General features: G+C 29.5%; 5 protein-coding genes across 8 annotated transcripts in view; 3 read left to right on the top strand and 2 right to left on the bottom strand.

Annotated features, from left to right (window-relative positions):
* The window catches only part of LOC106790387 (glutaredoxin-3), a 1,929-nt gene extending 1,333 nt beyond the window's left edge, over window positions 1-596 (bottom strand). The window contains exon 1 of the mRNA XM_014755219.1: window positions 321-596. Coding sequence (XP_014610705.1) covers window positions 321-370 — 50 coding nt within the window. The 5' untranslated portion in view covers window positions 371-596. The remainder of the gene's footprint in view (window positions 1-320) is intronic.
* Window positions 597-1,078: 482 nt separating this feature from the next.
* LOC106790383 lies at window positions 1,079-8,937 on the top strand. Its single transcript, XM_014755215.1, has 9 exons — window positions 1,079-1,477; window positions 2,128-2,190; window positions 2,530-2,588; window positions 3,569-4,185; window positions 4,503-4,852; window positions 4,948-5,083; window positions 7,352-7,528; window positions 8,356-8,494; window positions 8,710-8,937. The coding sequence occupies exons 1-9, from the start codon at window positions 1,394-1,396 to the stop codon at window positions 8,852-8,854; spliced, it is 1,770 nt and encodes a 589-aa protein (XP_014610701.1). The 5' UTR covers window positions 1,079-1,393; the 3' UTR covers window positions 8,855-8,937.
* A 1,706-nt stretch (window positions 8,938-10,643) lies between these two features.
* LOC106790382 (nuclear hormone receptor HR96) lies at window positions 10,644-15,723 on the top strand. Of its 3 annotated transcripts, none has more exons than XM_014755214.1 (6): window positions 10,644-10,744; window positions 11,416-11,616; window positions 11,766-13,099; window positions 13,161-13,377; window positions 13,481-13,900; window positions 14,030-15,723. In XM_014755214.1, exons 2-6 carry the CDS (start codon window positions 11,479-11,481, stop codon window positions 14,225-14,227), a joined length of 2,307 nt encoding a protein of 768 aa, XP_014610700.1. In that variant the 5' UTR covers window positions 10,644-10,744; window positions 11,416-11,478; the 3' UTR covers window positions 14,228-15,723. The 3 variants fall into 3 exon arrangements, with proteins under 3 accessions (XP_014610700.1, XP_014610699.1, XP_014610698.1); XM_014755213.1 differs by lacking the exon at window positions 10,644-10,744 and adding an exon at window positions 11,200-11,288; XM_014755212.1 differs by lacking the exon at window positions 10,644-10,744 and having other exon boundaries at window positions 11,277-11,616.
* Window positions 15,724-16,690: 967 nt separating this feature from the next.
* Window positions 16,691-19,870, bottom strand: LOC106790384 (N-acetyl-D-glucosamine kinase). The gene is made up of 6 exons (XM_014755217.1): window positions 19,644-19,870; window positions 18,822-18,906; window positions 18,636-18,734; window positions 18,301-18,553; window positions 17,297-17,595; window positions 16,691-17,217 (listed from the first exon to the last, which is right to left on the bottom strand). Exons 1-6 carry the CDS (start codon window positions 19,868-19,870, stop codon window positions 16,879-16,881), a joined length of 1,302 nt encoding a protein of 433 aa, XP_014610703.1. The 3' UTR covers window positions 16,691-16,878.
* Window positions 19,871-21,617: 1,747 nt separating this feature from the next.
* The window catches only part of LOC106790381 (attractin-like protein 1), a 16,184-nt gene continuing 13,899 nt past the window's right edge, over window positions 21,618-23,902 (top strand). For both annotated transcript variants that reach the window (XM_014755211.1, XM_014755210.1), the window contains exon 1: window positions 21,618-22,702. In XM_014755211.1, coding sequence (XP_014610697.1) covers window positions 22,362-22,702 — 341 coding nt within the window. In that variant the 5' untranslated portion in view covers window positions 21,618-22,361. The remainder of the gene's footprint in view (window positions 22,703-23,902) is intronic.

Here is a 23,902-nt window from a genome sequence, read left to right as displayed (position 1 = left end):
TATATGCATTTATTTAAAAAAAAATTTATTGCTCTTTGCTCTTAGAAGTATACAAAAATATACAAAAGAAAAAAATATATATTGAAATAAGAAATAATATCAATTAGGTCAATAAAGAATAAATGCATTTAGATAACGATAATGCGCTTGAAAATAAATCGATAATTTGACGAATAACGCAATAAAATATAATCGTGTAAATAATAAAATGATAATACTAAAAGATAGAACAAAATTTAATACATATATAGTGAAAAAAAGAAAAGAAAGTAAAATAAAAAGAAAAGAAAAGAAATATAATAAAACGTGTGATAGCTTACTTGATAAATTCAACGTATTCAGGTGTAGTTTTTATAATTGGGACAGTCATCTTGTCACCTGTTAATATTAAATTAGAACAATGAAAAAATATGTATTATTCTAAATAAATGTTAACCGGTAATTGTCTCTTTCTTTGGCACACACGATGAACAGCCACGAACATCACGACAATTACGACTACGCGACCAGAATTATCGCTTTCATGGAGGTTTAGAATTACCAAGCTTTGTGATTGGTCGTCTAGGATACAATCAGCGACAAAAATATGGTAGGCATTTGCGCGGTAAATTAAAATATATTTAACATTATTTAAATAATTTCACTATAGATTAATATATTATAACAATTATATATATTATATTATATATATTATGTATTATATATCGATTATATATTAATATATCATATATTAATATATTATAGTAAGTTTTGTGATTGGTCGTCTAATATCCAATCAACGACAATAACATGGTAGACATGTTTTCGCGGTAAATTACAATATATTTAAATATTACCCAAATGATTTTTAATTAGAAATTTTTAAATATTTTTCTATTATATACGACCAACATATATATTTGTTTAAAATATAAATAATAATCGATAAATATATATAGATTTAAATAAATCGTAAAAAAATTGACAAAAGTTTTGAGAAGAAAATTGGAAAATGAAATAAAATGGAAAATTTGTCGAATCTACTCCACGTTGACGTATAACACAAAAAAAAGGTATGTAGCTTTGTGAACGTACCTTTAACACAGTAGTATTAGGTGTGCCAGTATTACAAACTGACCAATCATAAGAGCCTATGGTCAGTATATAATGCTATTTGTAGGAGAGGAAGCGAGAAGGATCTCAATGTGTAAGAAAGATATCAAATGAGAGAAGGAATGAAAAGAAGAATGAGAAGGAAACGGGAGGAGGAAAAATGAAAAGGAATGAGGAGGAGGAGGAGGAGGAGGAGGACTGTCAGACACCTCGCCCACAAAAACCCGATGCAGATGCGCCCGAGCGGTGAACACGTGCGACGCTTGCTGTTTTTGCAACAGGCGCGTTCAAACGCGGTGAGATGTCCAAAAAATTGTCTCGAAACGATGCCCTCGAAATTATATCTACGTGGAATACAAACGACGTCTTGTGTCTCCTAAAAAAGGTCAGTAAAAAACTTTCAAAGTTGTCGTTGTCATCCATTCTCTTAATATTATTTTACCTCGCGGTAAATATTTTTACTTATGGGTCACTGCACTTATCCAATCTTACCTGGTTTCTCTACGATCGATTTATTAGAATGTTCGACATTTGTTGGAAAAAGGGGACAAAAAAGAGAAAATGTAACAAAAAAATAAACACTAATATTCAAACAAGCCGGAAATAGAGAGATAATGAAGAGAAGGATAAAAAAAAAGTTAAAAGAGAGATATGTATTATCTAAAAGATAAAAAAGAAAATATAAGTAAAGAGAAATTAAAATAGAAAATATTCATAGAAGATTAATCTTGATTTTATATTTCGAATATATTAATTTGATTATTTTTCATTTGAATTTCATTTTTCTCTTTTTCTTTTCTTTTCTTTTTTTTTTTTTAAATCGCGCTAATTTATTAAATTTGACTAAAGCAGTAACGTTTGCGTATTCGATTAATTAAATTTAAAATACGATTCGAGAGACACGCGTATATTTCAACATTATATTTTTTTAAGTTTAGTTTCAATTACGTTCAAATATTTCGGTTATTCGAATACGCACGAAAGTAATTTAATATCACGATTTATTTAAAATATACAATTTCATACGACTTATAGAATGGCTTGGAAGAATGCTGTACAGCAATTTCGAAACGGCAAATCGACGGTGACGAGTTGTTAGTAAGTATAATATAATCAATTTTTAATTATGCAACTTTCCATTTACCTTTTTTCTTTTCTGTGCCAGTTGTTTGATATTTATTTTGGAAATAAAACAAATTGTTTCTCATTCATTGAAATGTAGGTACGATTTAAATGAAAAATAACGCACAGATATAAGATTGAAGATGTTTGTTTTTATTTTTTTTTGTAAATTCTCGATCATTTAATAAAAAAATCATGTTCTTTTTTTTTTTTAATTTAAACTATACAATTGTTTTCGTTTAAAATTGCATTTTGGATATTCAACTGGCACGCGCCCTCTTTAGACGAGATCTTAATTGATTCTAATTATTTCAGCACTTGACTGAAGGGAAGTTGGCTCTATGGAAGAGTGACCTCACTCGTTCTTTGATATGGTAAGAAAAACGATGCTACACGATCTGAATTTTACAAGAGACAAGTTTTAAAATACGCGTATTTATTTACAATTAACTTACCAACATAGGAATGTGAATTTGAGACATGGTGACATAGGGGATTAACGGTATATACCAATACGGTATTTTCAAATAAAACGCAACAATTCTATCATTGTTATGTCTTTTTTTTTTTTTTAATACATTTTTCCTCTACTAGCTTTCTATATATATATATATGTAGTATATTATACGAAGCCACGTTGGCAAAGCTATTGTAATGATATATATATGGTATCCTATAGTGTTCATCGATTTTGGTTTCATTCCCATTGTCTCTTCTTACGTGTTGCTTACATTTACAAATCAATAATGTTGCATATATGCGTGTAAGTATTTTACTTTCATCAACGGATCTTATATATATATATATATGTGTGTAATTTCATCTGTGTATATAAAAGAGCGATAACATTATCGCGAAATTCTACTTTAAATAGTATCAACGAGAGAGAGAGAGAGAGAGAGAGAAAGAGACACACATGAGTTAAAAGTAATTGCTTTTGGTATCATCCAAGAATATATTGTAACAATTTAACACACGTTACTTCGTTACATTCATTAGAATATTTTGAAATAGAAATTGATGGATAAATCACACAGGTAACATTTCGAAGTTGCGTATTCGATAGAATGAAATTGCAATTGATGCATTTAACTCGATAATCACTTAGAAGGCATACAAGATTTACATAAATGGTAATTGCATAGCGTGTGGGTTGTACTTGTATCCTTTAATGTAACATCCTCAACTTTACGAGGAGTTAAAGTGTTTATAAGCGGAATATCCGTTCTGTTGTACAATTAAAATGGCTTTGTTTTCAATAAAATGAGAAGAAGATTATTATTATTATTTTGTTTTCTCGTGTCACACCATGTTTATATATGGGTGTAGTATATATATTTGTTTTTATTTCCAGGGAACTTCGTACGCTAGTAGAACAAATTAAAAAATTTCCGGAAAAATATGTACAAGAGAAAAATATCGAAACGGAACAAAACGAAGATCACATGAGCGATACCAGTTCATGGGACACAGATTTCGAAGATGAGATAACGGAAGACCACCATAATTCTACTTTCACCGATACCAAGAACATTAATGATAATCAAATTAATTCCAATTATGGTAATGACTGTAATAATATTTCGACAAAAATGAAAACTATTAAAACTAATGATCAAGTTGACGAAAATACGATGGGAAATGAGGAGGAAGATGAAGAAACGACTTATGAAAATTTCGAATCTACTTTACCGGACGATAAAAGTGTTTACGCTAATTATAAACATAACATGACTAATCAACCACTTAAAAATGTTTCAAGATTACACGGAACTATAGAAAAATCATTGGCGGAACAATTGAAAGAACAATTGGAATTGAGAAATTCGAAGAAACCAGTGTTAGGACCAAAACCGGAAGGAATCATTTCGAAAAGGCCAACCAATTTTACAAACATTTCGAAACAACCACGAAAATCATTTTTACACGATGATTCGAAAACGAAACCTCGGCCACAGAACGATCATCAAAGTTAGTTTTAATATTCTATCTTTTTTCCTTTTTATCAGATATTATATTTCTAATCATTTAAAAGAAATAATATAAAATAATAAATCTATAATAATATAAAAAAAAAGAAAAAATCTATAATAAAATATAAAATCCATTGAATTATCTATCTTACCAAATATAAATTCAATAGATATAAAATATATTTTAGTTAAAATTGTTAAACAAATTTACTATTTTTATATTATAAATAATTAATATATATTATATAATATATTATATATATAATAATTATAATATATTATTTCTATATATTATATATGATATTTTCTAATTAGGAAGAATGGCTGTTCCACCTCCACCAACACCTAAAAAAAACGTCGATCAAATTTTGACCAAAGTAGGAAAAGACGATCAGGATTTATCGAAACCGTCCATATCGATTAGAAATTTGGATCTCATTGCCAATTTGCCAACAAGGCAAGAAGAAAGTGAGGGTGAATACGAACAATTTGACGAGCAAATAATAGAACAAAATCAAAGATCGGTGATCTCAAGAATCGACAGCAAACAATCGTTGACCAGCGGAGCTCAAAGTTCTGTTGAAAGCATTTATCAATCGCCAAGTACAACCAGTTGTGAAGAGGAACAAGAACACTATGAGATTTATGAATCCATTACGGAACCAGTAAGTTATTTACATTCACAATTTACTTAATTAACTATTTTTCTTGTAATAATTAACCTTTCATCTATAATTTACATTCATTTTCATTTTTCTAGCCTGAAGACAATGATAATTATTTAAGACCTATTCAAAGAACACCAAGCAGTAATATTGTACCTCCACCATTACCCATCAAACCAGCCATCACGCCACCCCCAACGTTACATCTAACAAAATCGAACAATGCAAATGGTTGGTATCTATTAAATTCCTTATTAAAGTTACCTAAGATAAAAGTCTTAATCTATGGGGTTAAGAACACTCGTTGTTCATTATTTTAATATAATGTTTTATGAGATTATCCGAAGTGGGAAAAACAAGAATGAAAGAAATAAAGAAAGAATGAAGAATAATAAAGAAAAGAAAAGAAAAACAAAAAGAATCATCATATTACGTGACAAGGGATAACAAAAACTTGGAATACAGTTGAAAAGGAAATAACAAAAAGTATAATGTATTTAGCTTCCCACGAACACGTGTGCAACAAATGGTGGTTGGTTAATAACCGATCTTACTACTATACAACGAGAGTCTCTCATTCATTCTTTGTCATGCAACAACTTGACGATGCACTTAGAAATTTTCTGTCAGTCGATCACGAACTACCGTACTGTTTATTTAAATGCATACACACGAATGATTTTTCTTCGATTTTAATTTTTTTTTTTCGGTCGACGGGGAAGGGGGAGGACTTTTCTTTTTGTTTGTTAATTCATAATCAACAACAGAAAGATGTCGATCGATACGTCCTATCTAAAATCAAAATTATTTATAACAATGTATCACGATTTGCAATACGTTTGTATTTGCAAATACGATCGGAAGATCAAACGCATAACCAGAATTATTTACGTGAAAATGTGATTAATTTTACGATCAATTGTTTATTATTATACATTTATTGTTCTCTCATTTCTACGAAAATTAGTTAAATATAATCAAAGTGTATAGAAAGAAAGAAAGGAGAAAAAAAAACCGGAAAATTGTTGGGCTTGATAATAGGAAGAATCGAATAGTGTGATGGAATGTGTTCCTGTTTTTATCTCAGGCTGAGCAAACATCTCTTAGGAGGTTTAGGTGAGCGTCTGGCCGATGAGGTCTCCGATATGATAGTAAGGATCAAGAGAGGTCTTTCTAGATGTTGCTATTCTCAACCACCAGATCCCCCAGGTATATGAAATTATTCGCAAAAGCACGTTGTTCATTTTTCATAAACCAAGCATGATTTGATCAAATTCAAAGAAATTTCTTTTAAACGCGTGCCCAACACCATTTCGTTCTTATGAACTAATATAAGGACACCATAATAAAAGAATCAGATTTATTTGGAATCTATTTCTAAATTATTCTTCAAATTTATATTTTACCCCATGCCAAGATAGACCAACGGAGAGAAGAGAGAACGGGTGCCATTATTTTCAAACGTTTAAATGCATTCCATCGCAACGTTGCATACTCAGTCTCCTACAGTTTCTCGTGCAATACACTGGGATCAATCTTTTGCTTTTCTGTGAAAAATTTATTGCCTTTTTTTTTTTATATATATCAGTGTTGGAAAATATAACGAGTGTACAAAAAAATTATAAATCTTCGTACACATTTTGTATACGTGTCGTGTTACTGATTAATTCGCGTTAAATAAAAGTAATACATTTTTCGTATAACTTGGTATAAAATCGTCTCACTGCGAATTTAAATACAAAGAGATCGTTGGTGATTAACGATAATTCCAAGCATATCCAATTGTTATAATAAAAAAATAATCAAATGTCGATTATTATGTTAAATGATGAGTAAACTCTGGAAGTAGACTTTGTTGTTTTGCTTGAAAGCCTTATTTAAACACTTTAATAAACCGGATTTTGCGTGATTTATTTTTCTCAGCTTTGTTTTTTCTTCTTATTGGAATATATTTTCGTTGTTATTTGAGAAATTGATGATAATTCACTAGCGTCAGTTGTGCGACGACGTATAACGCGACAAGAACGTCGTACGTTTGTTTGATATTTTCTAAAAAGTTTCGATAATTAAATATGGATGGAGATAAAAAAAACGATGATGTATACGTACACGTACTTTTGTTAAATGCATAAATCTATTATTGTACAATATTATTCTATCACATTGATACGCATTTAATTGAATAAAATAATGGCAACCATAATAACCGATAGCAAAAGAAATGTATCATTGAATACTGCAACACGTCGACAAGCAAGCCTATCAGAGTGTCTGACTCAAGCTACTCTGACACAAGCACGTCTAAATTTAGCAAGTTAGTATGTAAAAAAAAAACAAACACAAACAAAAAAGAGTATACATAATTTTATAATATATTTCTTTTTCTTTTATACTACACATATTTTTGTTATATTTTATAAACAACGATATCAATGAGTAATTGTATTATCTAATTGAACGATTGAAATAATCATTTTTGACTGTTGTTAATTGTTTCAGAACGTTCACCGGATAAAAAATCAGCAACTTTACCACATTCTGGTAGTAATACTTCATTATCATTAAATGAAAGAACTACGAGACCATTACCACCACCACCAGATCGAGTATCTTATATTAACAAGCCTTGGTATCACAATGTTACTCGATCTCAAGCCATAACACTCATTTCGGAACGTAAGTTATTATTGCTATTAGTTTATTATGTTTTAAGAAATCATTTTGATTAATTATCTAACTTGTGTTAAGGGGTTACATGGGTTTGGGACTTTCAAAAAAATTTTTTTTAAATTCTGCAACTCATCTAAAATATTGTATTCAATTTTGAAGTCGATAGGAGTAGTAGTTTTAAAGATAGAGCCTTTTTAATGGCTCTTATACCACCACTCAAATCTTTAAATGTGTTTTTCGCAAAACGCTTTTTCTAAAGTCAGTTGTCAGGATTTCTCGAAAACTATTTAACCGATTTTCATGAAATTTGCTACACGTCTTCGTGATACTATTGACAAGGACTTGGACGAAGGATTTTCGTTTTTTTTTTCATAAAATCGAATTTTAAGAAACCAAAATGTGGTGCAAATTGTAGCGAAATTTGAATGTTCTTGCTAAAAACGTTGCCAAAAATCCAAATTTCAATTTTTTTTCTTTTTCCTTCGTCCAGTTTCTAGTTTGAAGTATTCACTAAAAGACCCTATTTTTTCAACAGAAAAACCCTTACCGTTTATAAGTTCTGCTGTCAACGCGGAAACCCTTTTTTTCGGTGGGGTCACCGAAAATGACGTCGCAATGACTGAGTTTAAAATATTTTTCAACGAAAATTTGAGAAAATCTTCTTTAAATATGTATCTTAAATACTATAAAAAGTTTGAATAAGAATTCCATTTCTTTATATAGAAAAAAAATTGTTGAAAATATGCTATTTTTTCCCCGGTGTAAAACCCATGTAACCCCTTAAGTTTGCTTTCATTAAATATTAATATTATACATTTATATTATTATTACAGAAAGTACTTACGGCACTCCGCAAGATGGTTACTTTCTTTTCAGACCTTCTACCACCAACGTAAATAGTCCATTGGCTCTTGTACTTTGGTGCAAGGATAGGGTTTACAATATTCCAGTTAGAAAACGATCTGACAATAGGTACAATATTTTTACAGTTTTCCTATTATTTTTTTATATATTACAGATGAATCAAAAGTTCTTGCGTTTATTATGTGTTGAAACTGTATAATGGATTCTTTTTATTTTTGTAAGATTTAACTTTTTGGAAATATTAATTTTAAATTTAACTTTTGATTCATTTTAATATTATCCGATGAATTATTAATGTTTTATTTTTGTGAATAATATTTCAGGTATGCTCTGGGATCTCCAAAATTAAACGAACAATCATTCTCAAGCGTTGAAGAAATTGTAACGTGTTACACGAAAGAAGAATTGGTTCTTTATACTGGTGGCGTGCAAACGGGAAGTACGAAATTAACAGATACACCGAAATGAAATAGAAACAAAAAGAAAAAAAAAAAAGAAACGTCTCTCACGTAAGATGGAATTTCTACTTCTCAAGAGGAAATGTAAAAAAACAGAAAATGATGTATTACCAAAATCACACGTGTTATTTTAATAAGTATACTGCCGAATAAGGGAACGTCGTGTCTGTGTTATGGTCAACATAAGAATACTTAACAAATTTCATCATTTTCAAATACATTTAATTCTGATGTGCCTCGATCATGTAGAATAGACAAAATCTAGTTTGTATGTATCATATGTGTAAAACTGGTTGCACTTTGCATTTAGTATATATATATATACATATTTTATATCCATATTTTATAAATTTTTGTTGTTTTTTTTTGTATACATATCATAAAGCGTTAACTTTAAATATTATCATGTGTGCCTTCGATGAACAGGAATTGTTTATTAAACCAAATAAGATATATATGTTTATACACAATTTTCAATCGTATTTTATATAATAGTATTTTTGATTAAATATAAATGCGAAAGTGTGTCGTGATAGAATTTAATATTTTTAAGATCGAGATTTAAAAAGGATATAAATTAATGAATGTATTAAGATTAAAAATTGTAATTTTATAAAATATTTTGAGATATGAATTAATCGTATGAAATATATTATTCTTTAATATATTTGAACATACACATTGGATAAGAAAAAGATATGGAAAGTATAAAAAAAACCTTGCATACGTTTTCACGAAAATTAATTAACTAAATAATTTATTTATTAATGAAAAAAGAATTTTTTCATTGTAATTTACTTATTAAATTCTGAACAATATAATATTAATAGCATTTAAATTATTATATCATATATAGAATATATATATGTGTATATATAAACGATAGGTATTCATTTTTATTGAACGTTTCATACGTTGGGTGTTGTATTTATCTAACAATAAGTTTTATTTCCAGAATTTAGTGATAATGATATCAGTGTTGAATAACACATTGATAATTGAATCGATTCAGTTTTTTTTGTAACATGTTGCTTGATCGATCGTAGTAACAATGCCGCAAAAAAAGAAAAAAACAAAATACACATTTATATGACTATATAATATTTTAAAATCACGTAAAACGATTGTACAAATTTCGATATCTTTTATGTGATAACCAGCTGTGCGTGCGGTACTTATAATTAAAAAATAATAACTAATCTGAATTTTATAAACGAACTCTTATATGGTGGAAACGAAAAGACATCATCCCATTTGAAATTGCAACATTCAGTTATTGATAAAGTTGGAAGTGCACATTGCAACATATTATCGTAAGTTTCTACACGTCCTTGTACATATACTATTAAATATAATGATTTTTGAAAAGTTTCATATGCTTAAAAAATATGATCGAAAAATTTGATTATATTTTGAGGAAATAAATAATTTTATAGAAAAGAAATTATGCACATATAAAATTTAATCACAAATTAATTGGAAACGTGTAAAGTTAATACGATTCTATTACTTTTAATCGCGTATCATCTTCATTTTTATATTTATCTTTTCGATATCTCTTTTTCCGGTTCACTGTTTTCAATTTCTTTTTTTTTTCTTTATAACTATTTTACTTTAAACAAATCGATCCGATGTTAACCTACAAACGATCTGGAAATATCGATGTAATTAAATTCGACGTAAGGCTCCAAAGGTTCTCGTTTTTAATTAATATAACCGATTATTAAAAAGATTATATAAGATATATATCGTAAAGATACGAAATTGATAAAATAGAAGGAAAACAGCAAAAAAAAAAAAAAAAAAACGCGTCCTACATCACACGTATGCACAACGTTCGACGATAAAATACATCTGTGTTGTTTTTTTTGTTTAAAACAACGAAACTATTTCACGAGAGGTAAAACACACACACACACACACACACAACATCATCAATATTTCATTATTCATTAATAAATTATTATTATTAAATATCACAATAGATAATAGATTATATTAACTAATGTGCGTGTAGATTTTTTAATCGACCTATGCACCCCCTTTACCGATATCATTAATACAACCGTGCTGCGTAATTTATCGAGAAAAAAAAAAAACCTTCCACATTAAACGCGTTCGTTCGATAGTAAAAATGAATTAAAAAAAAAAATAAAAAGATGGCGGAAAAAAAAAAAAAAATGGTGGAATAAATAAATAGATAAAAATGATTGGAGGAATTGGGAGGGGGTGGGGTGGGGTAGGGTTTTTAAGAGAAGTAACCGAAGTGGCAGAGAACTGGGCAGTACGTGGTATGACAGGTTTATGCGCACCGTCTCGTTAATGACTCCCAAGTGACTACCAATTGAGCACTTTATTTGGTTTATCACTTAAAGCTTTTCAAGTCAGCATTTCATAGATCCGGGGCGTTGTGGAGCAAAGATGATACCAGTCTCCTAAATAAAGTAATAAATAATATAAGAATTGTGTCGTAGAATTATGAGATGCAATAATAATCAAAATAAATATATCTAATCCATGATGTTTGACATTAATCATCAGTCAGTGAAAAAGGAACACTCTTTTAAACAGGGATAATGGTGCATTAGATAAGAGGTGATAATCGTTTGGTTTATATTGTGCATTACCTAAGAAATGGAAGATGAACAACCAGCGAGAGAAGCAAACAAGATATGCGGTGTTTGCGGTGATCGCGCTTTGGGATACAATTTCAATGCAGTTTCCTGCGAAAGTTGTAAAGCATTTTTTAGGAGAAATGCTCTTAAAAATAAGGTAATTATTTAACGTTTAAATTCTTTAATCAATTAATCATCTGTTCATTTTCAATTCTGTTCACACGGTCCTACTCTATTTTTTGTTTGTTTGTTTGTTTGTTACACGTTACCTTGTTGTTCTTATCATTTTGATTTTCTTTCTTATAGGATTTCCGGTGTCCTTTTACAGAAAATTGTAGCATCACACCAGTGACCAGACGTTTTTGTCAAAAATGCCGTTTGGATAAATGTTTCAGTATTGGGATGCGTAAGGAATACATTATGTCAGAAGAAGATAAAGTTTTAAAGCGTCAAAAGATTGAACAGAATCGTGCTAAGAAACGGCCTCAATCGGATAACATTAAAGCATCCAAAGTTAAAAAGGATTGTGTAGAAGATTGTACCTTTGAAGATACAGTTAATTCGGTTACATCTAATGTATCTGAGACATATTTTTGGGAGTCAGATAAAAAGTATGCTGATTTAGATGCGGGTAGACAAAATCCTATGGAAAATATGAGTCCGGTTACTGCAGCTAGTGTTCCTAGTCCTTCGAGTCCACCTGAAAGTGGAAACATAACAGGATCTAAAACTTTAGATATGCTAAAAGATTCTTATAGTAATAAATGTAATTTTGTTAAATACGAATTAATATCGCAATATGAGGAACCTAACACTGATGTAGACTCAAGAAGAATGACTTCTCATTCACCAATACCAAATAGAACAAGGTTTAATGAATTTGATCTTGCATCTCAATCTACTGGAAATGATAAAAATATTTCTATAAATTCAAGAAAATTTGATCAGAATTTATTAGAATTTGATTCTAATTTTGGTAATACAAGTAATCAATCACCACGTTATCCGCACGAGTATGAAGATAGTACAGCAAGTTATTGCAAATATGAACAGAGTCCTGAAAGTGGTCCTTCTACGTTTATCGACTGTACTTCGAATGTAGAAACTACACAATTAAATTTAAGTCCCATTTCTCATACGAGTGTACAAACATTTACTGAAGAAACTACAGCATGTCAGAGACAGAAAGAAATGTGTCCTAAAGGGAACGATTTAGTTAATAAATTTACACAAAATCCAGAACTTGTTATGAAATTTGTCAATAATCCGCATTTAGTAGCAAAAATATTTCAAGATCGAAATTTAATTTTAAAGATTATGACGGATCCAGTATTGGTTAATAGATTAGCAGCAGATCCACAAATTTCACAATTTGTTAAAGAAAATAGTATTGATAATAGTAATACTGATACCTTAAAACATTCGAGTCCAGAATTGGAGAAGGATGTGATAGAAGAGCATTTATCTGCTACCACAAGTAGACAACCATTTAAGATCAAACAGAGTCATGTGGAAAATCCAATTTTAAAGGATTTAATAACGTATAAAAGTACTGAAAATTATAAAAACAAAGATACTGATCAAAGTACAAATAAAACAACAGCCGATGTAACTAAAGATGTACTTCAAGATGTTCAAAGGTAAAATAAATTCATTTGATTGAATTATTTTTAAATGAATAATAAATAAAATACTTTTTAGAATACCAATTGCTGCCAATTCGATCGAATCGATCTTGTATGAAGCTATTAAATTGGAATTTTCAGCATATTCAGCTCTTGGTGGGAATCAAAGCACCAGAGAATTAAACGACGCTGAAAGAGCAAAGTTAAATGAATTAATAGTAGCTAATAAAGCACTATTAGCTCCATTAGATGATGATATAACAAATTTAGTTGGAGAAGAATGCAAATTTAAAGTAATTTTATTATTAAATTTTAAAATTAAATTATTCTATAACATTCCTTAATAATTTAAACAATCTTCATTTATGCAATTGTTAAATGTTATTTATTTTGTAGGGAAGTTTTGGACAATCCGATCCTATGTTGTTGGATGTTATAAATTTAACAGCTATAGCAATACGACGTCTTATAAAAATGTCGAAAAAAATGAATGCTTTTAAAAATATGTGCCAAGAAGATCAATTAGCTCTCTTGAAAGGAGGATGTACAGAAATGATGATCTTAAGATCGGCACTCAATTATGATCCGGATAAAGATATGTGGAAAATACCACATAGCCAAGAAAGAATGTCAAACATTAAAGTTGATGTATTGAAAGAAGCTAAAGGTAATTTGTATGCCGAGCATGCAAAATTTGTTAGAACATTTGATCCACGATGGAGAGATGAAAATATCATTTTAATTCTAAGTGCTATTGCTTTGTTCACACCTGATAGACCAAAGGTTGTACACAGTGATGTAATTAAATTGGAACAGGTAACAAAAATATATATATATATGTATATATATATATATTGAAATTTAAAGAGAGAACTAATAAAATATACGTATACATTCAATGATTTTATATAACATCTTGTTTTCTTGTTTATTTTTCATTTACAGAATTCTTACTATTATCTATTGAGACGATACTTGGAAAGCGTTTATCCAGGTTGTGAAGCTAAATCGACTTTTTTAAAATTAATACAAAAAATATCCGAACTTCATAGATTGAACGACGAAGTTGTTAACGTTTATTTAAATGTAAATCCATCTAGTGTAGAGCCATTACTTATAGAAATATTCGACTTAAAGCATTGATATTAACATCTTGCATACTTTTACTGATTCTTACCTCATAGCTTATTATCTGAGATACAGAAAAAAAAAAAATAAATGATTCTACATATATTCTTAATGAAGCCTTATATAAAAATACTGTGATCAAATTGAGTAGATGTGTCATTCTTATTAAACTGGTTATGACTTTAAAATCATTTTTTTAAATTATATAACATTATATATATATATTATAAAGTTAGATTGTACAATGTGTATTTTGTTAAAAATACAATGCTCAGATATTTTTGAAAAATATGCAACCAACTGTTTTAAACGTATTATATAGTATTAAGTTCAATTACATTCAAAGAATGAAATAAGACGAATGTAACAATGTAGGGAAGCATTGCTCTGGCTAGTCACTTAACAGGATGACATCATCAGAAATGTAATCAAATTTTGAGCACAAGTGAATGTATCTTATAACATTCAATGGCAATGTCTTATTTATCTGAATTATTCTTTTTTTTTATCGAATAAAATATGATGTATCGATTAATATTTTTTTACATAGCCACCGATACAACAACAACAAAAATTATAGTATTTTTATAATTAATGTTTCTTTAAAAAAAAAATATATATCAATCTTATGATATTGTATAGTCACAATCAAAATATTTATTTGTGTGTGTAAAAACCAAATTTGTAATATTTAAGAAAACTAGTTCACCGATATGCAGCTTTATAAATTTGTTGTATAAAGTAAGCAATTATGAAAATATGCCAGTTATCGCACGAAATAATAATGAAAACAAATTGATAATGTATTTTGAAAAAAAAAAAGAAACAAAGAAGATATTTAAAGTCAGTCAATATGACAAACTTGTCGTTATTATAAAATAATATATAATTATGGTACTAAATATCCAATAATATTATTAACAATGAACGGCTTTGAATAATTCCAAGTAATCCTAAAATAATATGAAGAATGATTTGATTAAATAAAATTATTTGTTTTCTCGCGTATTTTGAAATCTACAAATTGTTATAGAAATATCTTCTAAATAGAAATAAATAATTTCTTTAAAATATGTATTTATATATGTATCTAGAAAATTGAACAAAAATAAGAAGTATTTTATGTAGTTATGTACATATTAATTTATCAACGATTCTTTATATGAATTTTAATCGAAAAATAATACAACAAATTTATATTTGATATCAGAGTGTATTGCGAAAATTTACCAAGACCTGTGTTCATAAATACATAGTTAATTCTATATGTTCAGTTATAATGTTGCTGCTATGCAGTTAAGAAAGAGAAAGAAAGAAATGATGAGAATAAAATTGTTTGAACTCGGTCCTTGGTATAAAAATGAAAGTAAAGAAAGAAAAATTGTAATATTTAGGAAAACGAAATGAAAAATAATAATAATAATTAAATGATATGTGTGTACAAGATTTATAAATGTTCTAATGTACACGATAAATTGTGATATGCTTATATGAATATATTTTTCATACAATATCATTGTTGACATTATTTCAAATATTTTATATAATAATAATACGTTCTTATAGATTATATCGCATGTTTAGAATAATTTTCAAAATTCGTGATAATTATTAATAATATTTTCAAATACTAGCCAGTATTTGTTTATATATTTTACGATCAGCCATTTACACGTGTGTTTTTTAAGTTACACATTCAACGAAGAATAACTTTTATTTTTTTTTTCACTAGTATATAGAAAATTGTGTTTCCTTTTATTGTATTTGTTTTTTTTATTTTACATATTTATAAGCTGTGAAATATTTTTTGTTATGAGTTTTGAAAATTTCTCTAAAAAAATATATATTTATCAATGTAAATGCATTTGAACCTCGATAAAAATACACGAATTATTTATTTACGTAGCTTTTCAATCGTTACGCGTATTACGGTTTACATATGTATATATATGCATGTATATATACATATATATATATAGTACATACCTGTTTTCTTTTTCAGTTAATTTCATTTACGATTCTCTATGTTCGTTATCTGTCGACATATATCCGAAAAGATACAGGATAAAAAATACGGTTGCACTAGTTGACGCGATGAAGAATATTAAACTGAGAAAAAAAAGAATTAAATAGCATACGATTTTAATTACAATTGCAGCTGCCCAAAATAACCAATTCCAAAAGGTATTCCATAGTGTTCTTATTCCCATTTCCCTTTTTCTAAAATTATCACAAAATTATTCAAATTTCGTAAATAAAATCAATCGTAGGTTAAAGAATATACATTACAATTTGAAAATGTTTTTCCGAAAAAAAAAAAAAAAAAAAAAAAGAACATATTTCTTATCGTATTTCAATTTTTTTTTTTTTTTCGATTAATTTCTTTTTTATTTTTCTATAGATTACGATAAAATTATTATGTTAATATATATATATAATTGATAAAACAATCACAGATAATAAATTTGTATTAAAATGTTTTATTATTTGCATTTCTGAAAAAAAAAAAGAAAAAAACCCAATTGTTTCACATGTATCAATTAATTCGTATCGATGTACAATCTTCAGACATTTTCATTTTTTTTTCAGGCAGGAACATTAAATATTCTAATTATAATAAATATTTATCTAGCTACATTTTTTTTACACGTACAATTGAATCTTTATCATATTTTATCGCACGTAACGTACCGTAAGGTATCCATAGTCCTACTTGATTTATTATTATCATCGATATTTTCTATTTTACCATAATGATCACGTTTATAATGGAAGAATACTTGCACGTTTTCGTTGTAAGGTTTAACGAAAGGGCAATTCATTTGTTCAGCAGCTAAATAGGACGATCCCAACGCGGAAGTGGCTGTTAAATTGAGAAGACTAAGTTCATCTATGATCAATCCACTATGAATCTCATCTATGAAACCCTCTTTCATGAATTTCCATGATTTCCATACGGATCCAACACATATCACTTTAAGACCACCATCACTTAGTTTAAGATCCTAAAAAAATAAATGTACAACAAACAAATAGGATTTGATTTAACATAAATAAGAAATATTTGTATTAATTGAAACTCACGTTATGAGCTTTTTTGGAAAGTGCAACAACATGGCGAGCAAGTAATCGGCCGGTTTCTTTAAAAATCGAAAGACAAAGAGAATCTTCTCTATCGCAACCATTCGCAATTTCTTTAGCGAACATAGCGAATTTACTTTTGTCAAAATTGGAATACAAATGTGGTAGCATGCTTGTTCTGTCTGTTAATTTAAAAAAATCTCTCATAGCTGGCCAAACGTAAGATATGGGATAGGGAGATTTTACTAGGTCGTCCATGTCATCGAAAACGTATTTGCAAGCTCGGTATGCGATCCAATATGCTTAAAACAAAAATATCAGGATTCTTTATGATAATTCACATATTAACAAAATAATCATGAATATTTTCAAATATTATTAATATAAGTCTCAAAGTGAATTTTAAACGGTTGTTATAAATCTTATGAACAATTTATTTTGAACCAATTGAATTTGAGCAATTTCCTTGCGTTTGGCTTTTCGTATCTTGAAATTCCTGAATTAAATTTCTTTACAATTTTACAGTGTTGCTAGATGATGGTTGTTCTTCTTTTCACAAATAATAATAATATTTATTTCTGGACAAGAATATTGATAATTAATGATAAAGGTTCATAGGGAACTTGGACATGAAAATAAGTAGAACTTAATTTAATTAAGTTGGACGTTTCGTCCCTTTATTGGGACACTTCTTCAGCAACTTAATCTTTAAAGTTTTGTTGAAGTATTTGAATAATAACGATCAAATTAACGAAGTTTAGATGTGTTGTGTTTGGAATATTAACATAAAGAGAAATGTATGTCGAATTAAATAAAAAAAGACGCGGAACTTTAAAGATTAAGTTGCTGAAGAAGTGTCCCAATAAAGGGACGAAACGTCCAACTCAATTAAAATAAGTTCTACTTATTTTCATGTCCAAGTTCCCTATGAACCTTTATCATCAAGAATTATAATTTTGGACGAGAGAAAATACTGAATTGATAATTAAATTTTCAAATATCTTTACCGCTGCCTTCATCCCCTATCATATAACCCCATCCACCACATCCATGAGTTTTACCATCTGGATTGATAAGTAATGCATTGCTTCCTGTTCCAGCTATCAATACAACCCCACCAACTTCTAGACCAGTTCTGAGACTACCCAATGTATCGGAACTAACGCAATAATCTTTAGCAGCATCTGGATATTCCTCGAGAAGAATATTAGTTAACAAACGATTGGTAGTTTCTTCCTCGCAACCACTCAAACTTAAACCCTACAAATATATATATATTCAATTAAATCTATTTATTATCTCGATAATAGATATTTTTATAAAAATACAATGAAATAAATACCACGCAGTCCAATGGAACCGTTTTCGGTATGTTCAACAATTCTTTTCCACGTTCGATCATAGAATTAATCCTAGCAGCCGTTTCTTTCATTCCCAGAATCTATTTTATAATTATTATGTGTAATAATTTATCAGAACAATAATTAGATTATAATTCTTTTTATTTTGTTAGGTATTTAATAATTACCCAATGGTTGGTGTCGGGGCCCTTAACTTCTATCAATTTCTCTCCTTTCTGATTGATTATTATAAGTGTTGAATGTGTACCTCCTCTATAAACGAAACGAAACTTTAAGTAATTTATTTATTTCTGATACGATAACTCTCTTCCTTTTATTATATTTTTTTTTCGACAGAGGTATTGAGATTTAATCTTTAAATATTAACACGAATACACTGGGTATGTATATATATATTGGTTTCTTTGTTTAATAAAAGATAAAGCAGTGTGTATACATGCGTGAACATTTGAATATACAACTTAGTTATGCATCACTTAACAAGTACCGATCGTTTTTATTAGTAAATCAGATCAGATTTAAAATGCATTTATAATATATATATATATATGCATACATGGCTTTGCACGAATAAAGTTAATACTTATTGTATTAGCGAGAGAAAAAAAAAAAACAATCGTTTTAATCGTGAAAATTTTAAAAATTATATTTTACATTCTTTTTTATGTTGTATCTATCCTTTTCTTTATTGTCAGATAAGGTAAAAGAACAAAAAAAATCAAGAAATTTATAAGCTGTTATTCCCCCCTTTATTAAATGTACGTTTCAAATTCGAGATAATGATTTTAAAAATGTAATACGATAAGAACATTTCAAAGCTATGCGAAGAAGAGTTATTAAGTATATACTTATGAGTACTTATAGATAACAATTTTGTCAGATTAATGTGTGTGTGTTTTTTTTTTTAAATTACTATCGTATCATTCCTATCGTAAACGCGTGTAATTTAATTTAAAAAAAAAAAGAAACAAAAAAAAAAATAAACTCACCCTTCAATACCACCGATTCTAATTTCCGATGAAATTTCGTTTATTAATTCGGCTTCCTTTTCGGATAATTTTTCTTCAATTAAAGTTTTATCCTCCATGTCGAAAGAATCTTCCGTTTCTTCGGTTCCCGCTCTTAAATCGCGACGAAGTTGATACTCGTCGATTAATTTCGATTCTTGTTTCCTTCCTTTCCTACCACCTCTTCCACTTTTCTTTTTTCCTGCCATTTTTAAATTCGACGAATTATAATGTTTGTTTGTTTGTTTTTTCTTTAAAGTATTTTATACGAATTAATGAAAGTTTAATTTTTCGGCCATTTTTAAACGTCAAAGGAGTAATTCAATTAAATTTAATATTTCAATTGGATATCGAAATAAATTTGGAATAAATATAATTCGAAATATAATATATATATGATACCAAAATTTGGATATAAATTTAGATGAGATAATTTTTTATATAAAATTAATTTAAACGTGAAAGATTTGCCGAAAGATATGCCGAAACGATTGATCCAAACAATTGTTTTTGTTTATACAGTTTTAACTGCGACGTTCTTTTTTTTATTTTGTTTGTTTTTTTTTTTTTTTTTCGTAACGTTGCATATTTCATTTATAATATGCATACATACATATATATATATATACACGTGAAAGTCACGCGGAATTGAAAACGATATGCTTAAAATGAACTTACGATAAAAAATGTTCGACGTCCTTGAAAAAAAAATATGTTATATCAAATATATACTTCGTTTATAATACATCGTATCGTCATTTTTATAATCAAATCATTCTTTACTATTTTATATTCGTTTTTTTTTTTTTTTTTTATTTTTAGGCTTCTCTAGGTGAAACTTAAGTTAAATTAATTATCTACGAAGAAAAAGAAAAAGAATAATAATAATTCATGTGTCGTAAATATGATCGCGATAAATCGATTGATTATAAAAATCGGTAAAACCAACGATAAAACGACGTGTTCAAGTGACGTTCCTTTCATTACTGGCAGCATGTTCTACTCGAAATTGTATCAGAGAGAGTTGGGTGGTGGTGAACTGTTCGATATAGATGACGACATCACATCATTTATTTCTATAAAATGTCAAAGAGTGGGAAGCTTGTCGGAGACCGGTTCAATTACATTTCATTGGTCCAACGAGTATCGATACGAATAATGAAGTTTACGGAAATTTCTTACGCGTGTCGGTAAGATCAAAGAATAAATAAATTACGTAAAAGCTCACAAGTCCACTTTTAACGTAATTAAAATCACCTTAGTTAGTACCGGGACCACCAGTGGACGATAGTAAGTAGAATACTGCATTTCTTTGATAGTATTACACCACCATATCGTTAAATACCAACTCTTGCCCATTGGTGGTCAGGGTATTAACTAAGATGATTTTGGTTACGCGAAAAGTGGATTTGTGAGCCTTCTATGAACTTCTGTAATCTTTGATTAAAGATTATTCTCACATTTATTAATTAATTGATGATAACAAATGGAAATTAATTAGTATTGAAAAAAGTATTAAAGAAAATCAATCGAAATGATCAATGTTTCTGCTACCACCTCATAGACAAATTAAAACTAGCATGAAACTAAAGGTCCCGCGATTGTCAGATTTCTTCAAATTTCACTGACTTGTTTACACTGACAGTAAACAAACAAAAATTAGATTAAAAAATTCAATGAATTAAGAACTGTTCAAAGGATTTTAATGAACATTCTAACTGTTGACGCAAGAGAGTATATTTTTTTGGTGTTTAACTGACTGTAAAAGTGTTCCTAACAGACTGAACACCAGAAACAGACTGGCCCCGAATCAGACCCGTTCTAACAAAAGTGGTGGGGGGAGTATCAAATGGGAAAATAGCGGAATCCCGACTAACGGTTCTACTGAAATATCTGTCCTACACAAAATAAAGTTAGAAGGGTAAGCATTAAATAAGGGTGCATACTTACTGTTCGTGCATGACACGGTTCCAGTAATATGTTCGTCGTGTTCTCACAGATTGCAACTTCAAAACAATTTTGAAATACGATTAACAAATTTATAAATTATATTATCGAATATTTAACGCGAACATAATATGAAAAGAAAAACCCATAAAAATAGAATAAAGATTACAAATGTGTTTCCCCCTTGTTTTAATTAGAATCAAGTAGAAGAACGTTGATTGGTAGTTGAGAAGCGCTGTTAGGTAAAAAAAAATGACGTGTACCGATCGGAAAGGTTCGACAATGTTCGACAATGTTCGGATTTTATAGAGGGTGCTCGTGAATAAGTGAAGGGGAGAGAATCGTCGTCGTCGTCGTTGTTCGACGAGACACACAGCATGCACAACGACGACAGACAGCACCATCGTGCGAAAGTAGAAGGGTCGGCGGGTGGTTAAAGCAGAAAAGAGAGGGATAATAATCCGCGAGGAAGCTTTATAAGAGAGATAGAAATCTAGAAAAAGGGAGGAAGGAAGAACGTGTGAAAAAAGATAAACGTAAAGATTCGGGAGGTGTGTTAAACCGAAAACGCTTAAGAAGTGTGCGCGGTGTGTTTCTCTCATTTGAGAGAGAACAAGAAAAAAAGAGAAAGAGAAAGAGAAAGAGAAGGAAGGGGAGGGAGAGAGGTAAAAGTGCGTTCCTATCCCGTATGTGTCTTCTTCTTATTCGGTGCGTCGCCGTCGGCCATTGTCTCTGACATGGAAGCCTATCAAAATGGCAGAGATCGTGCAGATGTTTTTGTTTCTTTATAAATCGAAATATCGTCGGAAACGTCGTAGGCAACAACCCTCTGAAAAACTAAAATTGACTGAACGTTTTAAAGAGTGCGGTGTTGGGATCACGGTGCCATGCTTGCCTCTACTTTGGTGGGCGGTGTTGCTCTCCTGTTGGTTCTTACACCTTTCGGCTGCCTCATCCTCCTCATCTACGACGACGACAACGGAATCAAGTTGCGATACAGAAAACTGCATCAACGGGGATTGTGTCAATGGTACTTGCTTGTGTCGCGAGGGATGGCAGGGTCCTGCTTGCCAATTTTGCGGTGGCAAAGTCAAGTGTGTATATATATATATATATGAACTCTTATTTTATCTTTTTTTTCTTGTATTTCTATATATTATTAGACCCGTGATTTTATTACTGATGTTCCTTTGGGAACGGGCGCCCCTTGTTGTTCACTGAATTTCTAAGTAGACTTCTGTATTCTCTAATCATTTTATTTCTAGTTCGTCTTCTTTCCCTTTCCCTCACCTTTTATCTATCTATGTATCTATCTATCTATCTAACTATTTATCTCTTTCTCGCTATGGGCAACGCCGTCTACGTGTCGCTACGTGTCAAGTGCACAAAACGGGACTCCCTGGAGTGTTCTGCTGCTGATTTTACTTCCCCTCTGCATCCTTCTTAACATTTTGTCATTCACTTCGATCGTACCTCTTTCCTCAGATACTTTTAAAATATATCTTTATAATATATCTTTTTCTCCAAAACTCTAATTATATTATCTTTAATTCAAATTTCACGTTAAATTCCGTAAATAAACTTGCGACACACACTCCACTGTTTAATCCGTCTTCCTTCTCGTTCCTATAATCATGTCTATGTTTTTCAAACCGTGCTTTTTTAGTGGGAGGAAATTAAAGGGGTAAAGAGGGAGGGAGGGAGGGAGGAGATCGTAGGTCATTGTCTGGACTTGCTATAACTCGGTTTTGACATCCTCCTTGCTGAGAAATTATGCTCGTGGCATCATCTTTGTCGGTTACAGTGACCGCGCCAAATATTCTCACCACCGGAAACCTTTTTTTTTATTTTTTTTTTTTTTTCTATTCATCCGGTTTTCGGTTCTTTCTATTTTCATTTTTTTTTCTTATATATAAATTAATTTCTTTATTTATCTTTCCCCCCTTCCTTCCTTCCTTTCATAATTATTTGCGGTAAACGTTTTATTTTGAATAAAGTATTACAACTACGTGAAAGGGCGGGAAATTTAAAAAAAAAAAAAAAATTCTCACTCTACCCGTTCGTTTTTTTTTTAATTTCCTTTCCTACATGTCGATCGATTTTTCTCCTACACCTTGTACTCACCGGGTGTTTTGAATATATTAGAAGCTTAGTTTACTGATAAGATAGTTTTGATTAGTTCTGTAAAGAAAAGGTTTTGAAATTATCGATTTTACTTTGTATTCTCTTCGACCTAACACTGTTTCGATCGATATTAGTCTTTTTTTTTTTTTTTTTTTTTTTTAATCTTCTTT

The sequence above is a fragment of the Polistes canadensis genome, unplaced genomic scaffold, assembly GCF_001313835.1.
Source record: "Polistes canadensis isolate GaletaPanama2010 unplaced genomic scaffold, ASM131383v1 scaffold_234, whole genome shotgun sequence".
Classification (NCBI taxonomy): Eukaryota; Metazoa; Arthropoda; class Insecta; order Hymenoptera; family Vespidae; genus Polistes; species Polistes canadensis.
The sequence above is the reverse complement of the archived record's forward strand: the minus strand, read 5'-3'. Positions and strand labels throughout refer to the sequence as shown.